Genomic DNA, 13,112 nt, shown 5'->3' on the forward strand with positions numbered 1-13,112 from the left:
CCAACGCCGCTTGACTGTCCGAGAATATTTTTATAGACTTGTGTGTGAGGTTGGATTTATCCAATCTCTCCACACACCATTCAATAGCGTAAATTTCCGCTTGAAATACAGTACCATAAGTTCCTGAGCAGGTAGATGTCTCTGTCCTGGGTCTGCGACTAAAAACACCTGCACCAGAACTGGAAGGCGTTTTTGATCCATCTGTGAACCAACAACTATCTGCTCTTGATATTTCCTTCTCCAGGAGGATCCAGTTCCCTCTGCTCGGGAATAGTACTTTATAAGGCAGTTCGTAGTTGACAGTTGGAGTCAGAGGTCACTTCCATCATAATGGAAGCACCACTTAGAGAAAATATTAACTCAAATTTCCGATAATGGTCAAAATTTCACCCTTATAAATCTAAAATCTCCATTTCGAAGCCCTCTAATTGTACCAGTCGCTCTAGCACTATTCTGAACACGTCAGTCACTTAATCTGTTCCATTTCTTTCCACATTATGTATTTTCCTCAAGTTTAATCGTGAAATTAATTTGTTATTCCTATGTTTAACGCTAACAACGTTGCTCTAACATTTCATCCATGCTGGGAATAGAAGAAGAATTTCTATCGAGCAGATTTTCCTTCCTTGTCGCAAGTATTACTGTTTTAACAACCCTCGTAAATTCAATAAATATCCGTAGCCATGGCATGTACGTTTTTCTTTCGATACTGAACATTTTGATCGATAAATTGACCAGATATGGGTATCTTTCATTTCCAATGAAGATTTCCTCATTATCTAATCTTATTGAACGTTTTGAGATAACAACGACTGTTGGCTTTATTGATCCAGTCGTTCGTTTTATGAATATTCGAATCCTCGAAAATTTCTTCCCGTATTCCTCTTTCACCATCAGTTCCGGTGTTGAATGTGTGTCAAAGGTCACTGCTTTGTCGGAATATTGATCGTGTCTAATTTGTCATTATCTTCTTTGTTTACTAGGCTTGCCGAAAAATTAACACGTTGGTGCTTGATATATCACTAATTTTAAGTATACACGTAAGTTTGTGCACTTGACTACGGGTAAAATAGCTTATGAGTAACAAAAAGTTAGTTAGCCGCTAAAGAAACGGTGCTTTAAATTTAAACCTAATAGTATAAGTGAGCATCAATCCGTCGATATCCTACAAAACGACTTATCAAATTCGCCGACTCCTTTGACTCCGTTACGCTTCGACCTTGTTCCTGGATTCGTAACGTATTTGACTGTCGACTTTTTGAGACCGATAACCTTCCATTAACTTTAAATTAACTAAACACTTGACCCCGTTATTAGACTCAAACGACTACTTTGACGTTGTTCCGAATTGCGTTACGAATTTGACTTCTATTGCAGTACGATTTCGTGAATCAACTCCCTATGTTTTCTCTCAGTATCCCAGACCGTAAATATTATTCATTTTATTGACTACTTGACTCCAGTGTCTAGTTTCGACTCTGTCAACACTTTGACTCCGTTAACATCTTTGAATTAATTAATGACTTCACTCCGTTAACGTCTTTAACTTCGTTAACGTCTTGACTCCGTTAACGTCTTGACTTCTTTAATGTTTTTGACTTTGACTCCGTTAACGTCTTGACTCCGTTAACGTCTTGACTCCGTTAACGTTTTGACTCCGTTAACGTCTTGACTCCGTTAACGTCTTGACTCCGTTAACGTCTTGACTCCGTTAACGTGTTGATTCCTGTAATGTTTTTGACATTGACTCCGTTAACGTTTTGACGCCGTTACCGTCTTTGACTGCGTTAACGTTTTTGGTCGCTTGCCACGATGGCAAATCCGGAAAGCTCATCGGGAGTGGTTCCCAAAAGCCAGAAGTCGAAGAGGAAGATTTCGCTGCCGTGGTTTAGGCAAGGATCCGTTTCAAAAGCCCATCCTGGACTCATGAGGCAGCATACTATCGACACGCCTAGTTCTTATCAGGCCAGGCTGAGGAGGCAGCCCAGCCAGTCTGGATTGGTTAATATATTTCTTATTTTCTTGTGTGTGTTTGTGTTGAATCAAGGTACCTTTGACAACCTGATGTTTAATGTGTGAAAGCTATTTTCCGGGTTTTCCGCAAATTTTAATCATCTTCGTTTTCTGTTGCAGGCCGGCGTGTTGGAGATGACGTGGGTGTTGAACGACTTCACGGCGACCAATTCTTCCGAATTGAGCGTGTCCAAGGGCCAGCAGGTCGAGGTGGTGGAGGTGTGCTCTTCGAGGCCGGACTTTTGTCTGGTGCGGATGCCGACGAGAGGCAGCGACCACGGCGACACCTCCGTCGTACCAGAAGGCCTCGTGCCGCTCGCCATCCTCAAGCAGCCGCCTCCCCCGCAGAGGGGGTCGCCTTCGAGGAAGCCGAATCTGCCAGAGCACGAGATCGGTAAGTGGATTTGTATTAACTAAACTGTATCAATCCAACAAAAAAATCAACCGAAACAAAGATAGATGCGTGATCGAAGGATGGTAACCACGCACATTTGCTTCTATTGGGTAAAATAAACAAGACTTCTTAACGCTGGCCAAATAGATTTAACTGCAATCGGCTGGCAGGACTTATTTTTACAGTATCGGAATGGTCAGTTACGTTTTAACTCCTGTGGGGTATAAATATACAGTGCATTTCTTAAATATCCCCCCCTTTTATTTCTGAACGTAAAATTGAAGTAGTAAAATTGACAGATGAAAATTTCAAGATGGCGACTGGGCGGAAAAATTGTTAAGGGGGGTGTGACACATCATTTTGAAGCTCCTGACGAATACTTCACAACCCTAGAATATGAAGTCGATATCTTTACCTGCTACAAAATGGCGGAATATTTAATAATTTCCTGAAGACAAACACATTAATATCGATATTTCTAGAAATATTCCTTTTTATCTGCCATATGGCAATTCCAACAACCCGATAAGGTTTGTTGAGTTATTTTTTGGTTATGAAAACGACAATGAATATCATTGTTCAGTTAGAATATTCTCATTTAGTTTTCGGTTTTACTAGTAGAAAGGTACCACGTCAACAATCTCTAAAATGGTCAATTCTCGTCCATTGGAAGAAGCAATTTTTATTTACGGTGTTTGAAAGCCGAATATTTTTGGAATTTCTTCCTGACGTTTCGCTGGCGCGAGTGACTAGCTTCTTCAGAGGTTCAACCATCTTGGCTTGCTGTCCGATGACAAACTTTTTGGCTTCGTAAAGCGCATTTATGCCTTGTCAGGTAATCAGTTGTATTTGTACCTGTACTCGTGCAAGTATCTATCCGTGTGTGTGGGTTTCCGATATACTTTGTGGATCAGTCTCGTACCACATCGTTCTACTGGTACATTTAGGAAAGCTATCCGTTGGTCCTGCTCAGTCTCCATGGTGAATTTTATGCTTGGGTGTTGGGCGTTCAAGTGGTTCACGAAATGGTTCAGGGCATCTCTTCCATGTTTCCAGAAGACGAAGCTGTCATCCACGTAACGTAGTCACAAGGTCGGCTTCAATTCAAAAGTGTCTATCGCTTTTCTTCCAAACCGTTCCATGAAATAATTTGCTATCCCTGTGCTAAGTGGACTCCCCATCGCAAAGCCATCTTGTTGCTCATAGAAGTTTCCCCCACATTGAAAGTAACTTCCTGTGAGACATGCTCTAAAGAGTTCGACGATGTCATTCGGGAACACGTGGGCTAACCCCCTCAGAGAGTCTTCCAGTGGGACATTGGTAAACAAGGACACCACATCGAAGCTGATCAGAATATCCGTCGGCTCCAGCGTTAAGCCCTTAATTGGTAATTGATACACCAATTAATTGAAGATGAGCCTGATCGAAGAACAGAATTATGCGAAATCATGACAGAAACCATTGCAAGGCATCCTACCTGTCTCCACAATATTTGTTTTAGTGACGAATGGGCAGGAATATTGGGAAACCATGTTGCAGGACCTCTGTTTATTGATCAAAATTTAACAGGGGAACTGTATTCGAATATGCTGGAAACTGTTGTTGACCCTCTCATCACTGAAATCGTCGGAGCGAATCCTAATGAATTCGATATGGATACTGTATTCCAACAAGATGGAGCACCACTACATTACTCCAAACAAGTAAGAAACTATTTGGGTACTACTTTTCCCGGTCGTTGAGTTGGCCGTAGAGGTCCTACAGAATGGCCAGCTCGCTCGCCAGATTTGATACCTTTGGACTTTTTTCATGGGGATATTTGAAGTAAAAGGTGTATTAAACTGAACCTGCTTCAATATTGGATATAGCAGAACCTCTTGGTCAGTGGTGGAATTTGACCCATGGCCCATTTTACGTCACTTATTTGTCATCATTGGTAAAATTTATGAAGAAGTAATCTCATTTTAATTCTCAAATCCTCGACGTGAAAGTGTCCTCTCAAGAAAACTGTAAATTTACAGGATATCAGCCGAATTATGTACAACAGTAGGTTCGTTAACTATCGTCATGACAGGACGACCACGTTTGTCGTTGCTTCGACCTATCGGCGGCGGCTAAGACCGCCGCCGTCACAGAGAGTGATCGATAGATCGGCTGCTGCTGGCTTGGCGTGCCGCCTCCCGGCCGCCCTGTCCCCGGCGACCTTGACCCGACCTTGGTAGCCGTAGCATCGCGGGATGAACTCCGCCAGGAGGATCCGCGTTCCGAGTGTTTTGGAGATCGGAACGATCGAAACAGCGACCGATGTCTGTACAGGGTGATGAGACGTTTTTTTGGCGTATTTCACAGATTTTTATCCTTCGTTTTACGAGGGTGGTTTGATAAGTTTCCCACCTCAACATGAAGATAGCAGCACCCGTAAATAAAGTGTGATTCTTTAAGAGGTATAAGATTTGATTTTCAAAACAACACAAAAAATTTGAAAAAATTGATGAAATCTTTATTGGAATCGATAGCACGATCAATATAATTTGATGTTTGAAGATGATTTCATGCAAATGCTTTCCGCGGATCCGTTTTAGACGGCCCAAGCGCAAGGTCCAATTCTCGCACACTCTTTTTAACATATCGACCGATATTTCACGTATAAATGCTTCAATCTTGGCTTCCAGAGCGTCAGTCGTTGCTGGTGTATCCCTGTAGACATGAGCCTTAACATGACCCCACAAGAAATAATCCAGAGGCGTTAAATCACACGATCTAGGCGGCCAATTGACGGGTTCCAAACGTGAGATAAACTGTTCACCGAAGGCGGCTCTTAATTGGGTCATTGTTTCGCGTGGCATGTGGCACCGTCTTGTTGAAACCACATGTCAGGCATGTCCGATTCTTCCATTTTGGGCAACAAAAAGTCGTCAGTCATCACACGGTAGCGCTCGCCATTCACAGTAACGTTCCGGCTATTGTCGTCTTTGAAGAAGTACGGCCCGATAATGCCACCGATCCATAATACACACCAAACGGCGACTTTTTCGGGATGCATCGGTAGCTCTTGCAATGCTTGTGGCTGGTCTTCACTACAGATGCGGCAATTTTGCTTGTTAACGTATCCATTCAACTAGAAATGAGCCTCGATAAAAATGTGAATCTTCCTCCAACTTTACCAGCACCCATTCTCCAAATGTTAGACATTGTGGGAGGTCGTGTGGCTTCAATTCTTGCACCAGCTGTATCTTATAAGGTTTTATACCCAAATCCTTTCGCAAAATTTTCCATATGTGGAGTAACAGAGGCTCAATTGCTGCGAACGGTGGCGAATCGATATTTCACGGTCATCACGAACACTGGCGGATAAAGCCGCAATATTTTATTCGGTCCTCACTCTACGTATGCGTGTTGGTGGTTTAATGTCCAATAATGTAAACTGGTTTCGAAATTTAGTCATAAGTTTCCGAATAGCTCCCTCAGTAGGCCGACGAAACTGCCCAAAAATTGGAAGAAGTTCACGATGCACTTTCTTCACCGAGCATGAATTTTGATAATAAAATTCAATAACTTGCAAGCGTTGTTCATTCGTAAGTCGATTCATGGTTAAATTATACACCTAACTAAATAAGTTTGACAATGACACAAGACACAATTCACACGTGATCTGTCAAAAACAGTGTTGCCAAAAAGATACCAGTAAAAAAATCACTCATTAAAAGCTAGTCGACTCGACTCGAGCTGTCATTAAATATTTGTTTCTGAAATGCAAAACGCCTACGGAAATCGAAGATGAGTTGGGTTCTGTGTATGGAGAGTCTGCTCCATCATTTACTACGGTTAAATTTTGGGCAGCTGAATTTGAACGTGTTAGTAAGAGCTTGAGAGACGATGAACTTGAGGGAGGTCCAAAAACCGCAACTACCGACGAAAACATCGCCAAAGTTCATCAAATAGTGCTAGAAGACCGCCGAATTAAAGTGAGAGAGATAGCAGAGGTTCTGAACATGCCAACAAAACATGTTTGTCACATAATAAATCAAAATTTAGGTACGAAAAAGCTGTTGAGTGCCGCGTTTGCTCACGTTAGACCAATAATGTGTTCGAATGAACATTTTCAACGCTCTGTTGACGCAGTTTAGGCGTCATAAATCTGAGTTTTGACGCCGACTTATTACTGTAGATGAAACTTTGATGCACCACTTTGATACACGCCCAAAACAAAAATACAGCCCAAACAATGGGCTGCAAAGGCGGAACCGACTCCAAAAAAAGAAAAAAAAAACAGTTTTGTCGGCTGGAAAAAAGATGGCAACTGTTTTTGGTATAGTTGTGGATTTATTTCAGCCGATTATCTTCAAAATGGAAAAGCCATTACAGGAGAATTCTACTACACATCATTACTTGACAACCTGAAGGTTGGTAGAACTTGCGGAAGAGCGGCCAATTTTGCATTAAAAGAAAATACTGTTCCACCAAGGCAACGCCTGTCTCACACCTCAGCGGTTACCATGGCGAAACTCCACGTATTACGGTTTGCACTGCTTGACCATCCGCCTTACTCACCAGATCTAGGTCCAAGCGATTTTTTTGTTTCCTCATCTGAAAATTGCGCTCAGAGGACATATATTTCCGTCAAATGCAGAGGCAGTCACCTTCGTGAACAATTATTTTTGCAGAAAAAAACGTCGAGTACTATTTCTACAAGCTACAGAGGTGGAAGCATCGCTGGAAGAAATGTGTAGAGTTAAAAGCAGACTATGTTGAAAGATATATACAGGATATGTTCAAAAAACAACTGGAGTTTTGGATTTTTGAAAAATATATTCATTTATTCGCCTTCATAAATAGTGACCAATCTTCGAAATAATTCCCAAACCCTATCTTTGGGATAGCCTTCAGCTCTTTCAGCAATGCGTTTTAAAAGTCATCTATGCTTATGAAACGACAGCTGGGGCATCGTTACAGTATCGTTTTTGATAAAAAATTCGCAAAGAAGCAATGTAGTGTGAGCAACGGCGTTGATTTTGTTAGGTAGTACTCCTCATTGACCGTTTGGCCTAGTGGCAAAAATTCATGATGATTTTTCACATGTTATTATCGATTGTTGATGTCCGGGAGGATTGGTCATCCTCAACGTTTTCACGGCCATCGTGGTAACGCTTGTATCACTAGTAAACTGTTTTTTTACTCATAGCAGGCTCACCATATGCCTTTGTTAACATTTCATACACTTTATTCAATTTTTACATTCGATCCATTTATTTCAACAAACGGCTGTCAAAGACAATCAATACAGCTTATTGTTTTCTTTACTTCAAGGGTATGTATACCAAGTAAAAAAAATTACAATTGGAATTGACAATTAGACTCTCCAAACTCGTGAAATTTCAAAAATTCCTGTTATTTTCGTACGTACATTTCCTCCACCCGGTATAATTATCCCCAGTGAAATATTTTTCCATACTGGATTCGGATGTTTATTATTTGGTAAACAATAATATATGTTGAGAAACTGTTTCTTAACAATATATAGTTGTAAAATGTCCACTAGAAGGTGGAACATAATATTTATTAAATTTTTGGTATCCGAGGAATGCAAATTCCTTCATAACTGTACATTTATGAATGTTCAGTGTTGTTTTGACACCCACACAAGCATTTCAACCAAAACCAGAAAGGATTAATCCGATCAACAGTAAAACTTTCTCTTTCGAAACTTTTACGAGGGAAGGTCGATATATTGACTCGGTTCCGATACTGTTCAGATTATACAGAGGTAAATATAATACCACGACACAGTAGACTAAATATTTATTGAGATACTAGCTGTTTTGCCACATGAATCAATCAGAACAATAACACTTACAAATAAAATTGTTCCCTTAATGCTATACGGGGGTTGCCTTCTATGTTTCGGGATTTGGCAACCCTAGTGTTGCAATCTGACAATTGACAGGTCTATCGTAAAGTTGAACATTTTTGAGCTTATCCCTACGTACTCAGAACTTTTTGACATACGCGCTCTATTTGTGTTGTTTACAGTAAATTAAAAGATTTATCTTGGACAAAAATGGAATTGAATCAGGAACATTATCGTGCGATTATTTTTTACAAATTTCGACGTGGATTGACTCAGCAACAGTGCATGGATGAACTTAATTCCATTTTTGGCGATGAAGCTCCATTAAGGACCAGTGTTTATCGATGGTATGGTGAATTCAATCGTGGTCGTAGTTCACTTCAACACGAATTTCGTGAAGGTCGTCCAAAATCAGTTGTTGTGCGCGAACTGATACTGTAAGATCGTCATGTGACCTATCGTGTGATTGAGACAACCTTAGGCATTAGTGAGACCAGCATACATTCAATATTGCATAAACATTTGACTGGCAAAAAAATTTGTTCGCGTTGGATCCCACACAATTTGTGAATCGCTTAAAAAAAGGCTCGTGTCGATTGGTCGAAGAAAATCCTCAAAAAATACGATCGCGGTGCTTTGAAACATATCTATGACATCGTGACAGGTGATGAATCGTGGATTCCCGAAATAAAAGGCAACCCTCGTAATAGGGATTCGTGATATCAACATATTTTCACCTCGGAACTTGCCATTTAAATTGCTGGCTTCGACAACGTTTTTCATTAATCTTTTGATGACTAGTCGCGTGCCGTTGCACAGCCGTGGTGGTTCTAGATTACGGAGCGATCCAACCTTCAGTTGTAAATAATGCGAAACTGCCGAAAACTGCGTAGGGAGTGAGAGAAGACTTATTGTGCGAGAGAGACGGGGAATCGGCTTCGTTCTCATCCCTACTATGTGCTGTTTAATGAGTGGAAAGTGACACAGGTAGACACCTGGCGGGAATAACTAATCTATGATCAGGATTAAAAATTATTAAATTACTGCAAGGGCTATTAAAAAATAGGGGTTGGAGATGGAAGGGTAAAAACTGGGGGTTATATGTATTTTTCAAAGCCACATCATAAAAAAAATAAAACATGTCGAAAAGAAATATTGGGGTGGAACATCCTTATCATTTAGGGATAGCCGTTTTCGAGGATTTTGGCAACTAACACTGCGACACGAGAATTTTATATATTAGGTGGAGCTACAAAAACGTATGGCATTAAAACGTACAAATCCTTTGAAATAACCCAATAATACCACACCTGATCCATCACTCTATTCAAAATAGCAGATGGGATTCAAATATTGAGTTACCGATCAGGGTAGATGAAAAAGGAAGCAGATTTCCATCTATTTTTTGCATTGGATAATTTCTAACTCGCCACTATGATATTTCACAGTCCCCTCCTCTTCTCAATGTTCCATTTTCATTTCATCTTGCCGACTTGATTCTTTTCGTCCCTCCCACGTATAGAGAAGCTTCCAAGCGGAGCTGTTGATTAAAAATCTAAGACATTTGGCACACTGTACCGTATGCAGTTTATTATTACTGGTATTTCCGCCGCGGGACATCGAAAGACGAAATCAAACTTCGTAACGTGTACAGGGTGACTGTTGTAAAGTGTCGCGGCTGCCAGGAAGTGATTATTGGCGGCACCGTCATCAGATAACACGTTGAGTGTTCCTTTCAAGAAAATGAGCATACCATTCACTCATCAGTCTTTCAGGTACAACAAAATTTCCGATACTGGGCGATACAATACCCGATATGGCACGTCAAATTCACACTCAATTGTTGGGCGGGAATTTTCGAAAACCACGTTATTCAGTTAGAGCCTGTGTTATAAAATGGAGTAGTTTTGCAACAAAATGATCCTTCTTCTCATTACGAAGTAACTTTCGATGGATTGGAAGAAGAGGTTTTACAGAATGGCCACCCAAATCCCCCAATTTGACTCCACTGGACTTTTCTGTATGGAGATGGTTCTACTGTATATAATTTACGGAATGATATCACCAGGTGTTGTGAGCTACTATAGACAGAAGCTTGCTCATAGCATTATCAAAAACGCTACAGGATGGAACACACTTTAAACTATTTAAATTGAGATGTCACTCGACTAATATTTGAAATTTGTGGCATGTTAGTTGATATGGGTGGAGGACGGCTGATATGGAGTTGATTTTCACATAGAAACAAAAGTTGATTTTTTTGCAGACTCAGCATCAAATGATTTATTCAGGCTGGCTCGTTTTGTTGGGTATTATGGGATTCTGCCCGTTTTTTAATAATACCTGTCACATACTGAGTTGTTTAACAATATTTTCTCGTGAAAATATAAACATCATACGTTCAAATAGTATTTATTGGTAGTAGTAGTAGTGTTTCTTATAATCACACACTGTACTATTAATCTTGGGATCTGAAATAACCAGACGATTCGAATGCCAGAAAGTTCGTTTTCTCGTTTTAACTTGGATCTGGTCCATTCATACATTTATCATATCAATTGCTAGTTGATATTAATAATCCAATCTATTAATGCCAGATGAAATAAGTTTGTGCTCGAAGGAAAATTGGCCTCGCGATAAAACAACAATTTATTCGTTCGAACATCATTTTCATTTCCATATTCAGAGTAAGTTCTTTGAAACTATGAGAAATAATTATTTTATCGAGTTTTATCCAAACCTCTGCAGATTATATTCATTTCAAATCGTCGCAGAAAGTTTATTCCACGAGGAAGCCGTTCAACTAAAAAAGAGCCCTTAAAAACTGTAGTTCAGGCTAATAATCACGCCGGCAACCAGGCCGGGGCGTATGTTTACGTGAAGGATAATTTGACCAATGCTCCAAAGGTGGCTAGAATAAAAAACATCAAAAGGAGAAGTGGAATCATGTAACGGGTTTATTTCTGTGCAAAAAGTAGGGATCAGATGAACTGAGTGCGTTTTATTTGTTTTATTTTCGTGTTTTATTTGGTGTTGAGTATCCAGGCTACTTTAGATTAGATTCTCGGGGAGCTGGCCCATGGCCTGATCCACTGCGACTTTTTCAGATCTATTGTGATGCTCCTTGGTTGTTAGAGCTCATTGTCTAGCTTGATCTCTTTCATGACATCCATATCAACAATCCCGTTCCCTGCACTAGTCTCAACCGGTCTTTTGCTGGATATGTCATATTTTCCTGGATATAATTCAGATTATCCTTGAATTCTTTACCCTTTGTGATCCAAAGCCTCAATTCGCAAAAATATGACGAGCTGCCTCTGAAACTTTGTTGCATTATCTGGAAGAGGAAGATCAGACTGTTTGATCTTCCTTTTGAAGATGATATGGTCTTGACTTATTTAGAAAATGTTTCATATCTTGAAAAAAATGGCTAAATCCAAAGCCCTCAATTCGCAAAAATATGACGAGCTGCCTCTGAAACTTTGTTGCATTACCTGGAAGAGGAAGATCAAACTGTTTGATCTTCCTTTTGAAGATGATATGGTCTTGACTTATTTAGAAAATGTTTCATATCTTGAAAAAAAATGGCTAAATCCAAAGCCTCAATTCGCAAAAATATGACGAGCTGCCTCTGAAACTTTGTTGCATTACCTGGAAGAGGAAGATCAAACTGTTTGATCTTCCTTTTGAAGATGATATGGTCTTGACTTATTTAGAAAATGTTTCATATCTTGAAAAAAAATGGCTAAATCCAAAGCCTCAATTCGCAAAAATATGACGAGCTGCCTCTGAAACTTTGTTGCATTACCTGGAAGAGGAAGATCAGACTGTTTGATCTTCCTTTTGAAGATGATATGGTCTTGACTTATTTAGAAAATGTTTCATATCTTAAAAAAAATGGCTAAGCTAGGACATACAACTACCTTGTATGAAATATTGGACAATGAAGTCGTACCGCGCAAATTTTGAGAACAATAGTAACAACAGATTTTGAGTAAATAAAGGATCCGTTAATAGCTGCTTTGTATGAAAGTTTATTTCTTTGCTGGCAAAAGGTGGTATTGACACCAAGAAAAATACCTTTGCCTCGTTCAATATGCCAAACTTATCGCCAAAGGATTTTTGCGGCAGTAGATTTCTCGTATCTGAAACAGTTTTTGACCTTCAGCCCGATCAGCTGATTATTTTATTACAGTCATAAAATAATAAATATATCTATTTCATTCTGCCCCAAACTGTTATTTAAAATCCACGTTACACATACCTAGGATGTGGTGTCATAGACCATAAAAAGTTCGTTAGTAATATCGCACCATTAATATCCTATCAAAATATTTATTTATGTTCACCATCGTTATACACAATGAGGTGATTGATGATGCATCGTCTGGAAAACGACAGACCAACCTCGTTTTTTTTCGGATTAATCGCAAGAATAGGTATTCAAGGGAATACGTTTCTAGAATTATCATGGGAAACCACAAGGAATACTCGTATGTCTCCTTATCGGAGTTATGTCGTCAAGATCGTGAAAGAATGATTTAGTATGACTTTGATTTCGATATCAAACGTTGTGGGTGTCAACTTTGCCTCAATTAATACCAGTGTAATGTAGTTATTGAATTTTTCAATTGCTAGTAGACTTATTTGTGTGTTTATGTAAATGTGATTGAATTCTTTCGGGTTCCCAGTCGGTTTTGAATCTGATACCTTTCTCCATCGAATATCTTACTGCGTCCGAGATGAAACGATTTGCAGGTAATATCTTTGAAAAGTTATGATAGACTAATTAATCTTTTTTTGCGTATTCTGGTATCTGTAGAGAAGGGAGGGTGAGTGTAGATCACTTGTGACCCA

At 39.7% G+C, this 13,112-nt stretch overlaps 1 protein-coding gene across 4 annotated transcripts in view; it reads left to right on the forward strand.

Moving 5' to 3' along the window:
• trio (trio Rho guanine nucleotide exchange factor) overlaps positions 1 to 13,112 on the forward strand; it is a 109,879-nt gene that overhangs the window by 49,921 nt on the left and 46,846 nt on the right. For all 4 annotated transcript variants that reach the window (XM_074171343.1, XM_074171354.1, XM_074171359.1 and 1 more), the window contains exon 24: positions 2,134 to 2,407. In XM_074171343.1, coding sequence (XP_074027444.1) covers positions 2,134 to 2,407 — 274 coding nt within the window. The remainder of the gene's footprint in view (positions 1 to 2,133; positions 2,408 to 13,112) is intronic.

Source organism: Leptinotarsa decemlineata, unplaced genomic scaffold (assembly GCF_025532065.1).
Source record: "Leptinotarsa decemlineata unplaced genomic scaffold, Ldec_3_MD MMD2_P_RNA_scaffold_12, whole genome shotgun sequence".
NCBI classification, from domain to species: Eukaryota; Metazoa; Arthropoda; class Insecta; order Coleoptera; family Chrysomelidae; genus Leptinotarsa; species Leptinotarsa decemlineata.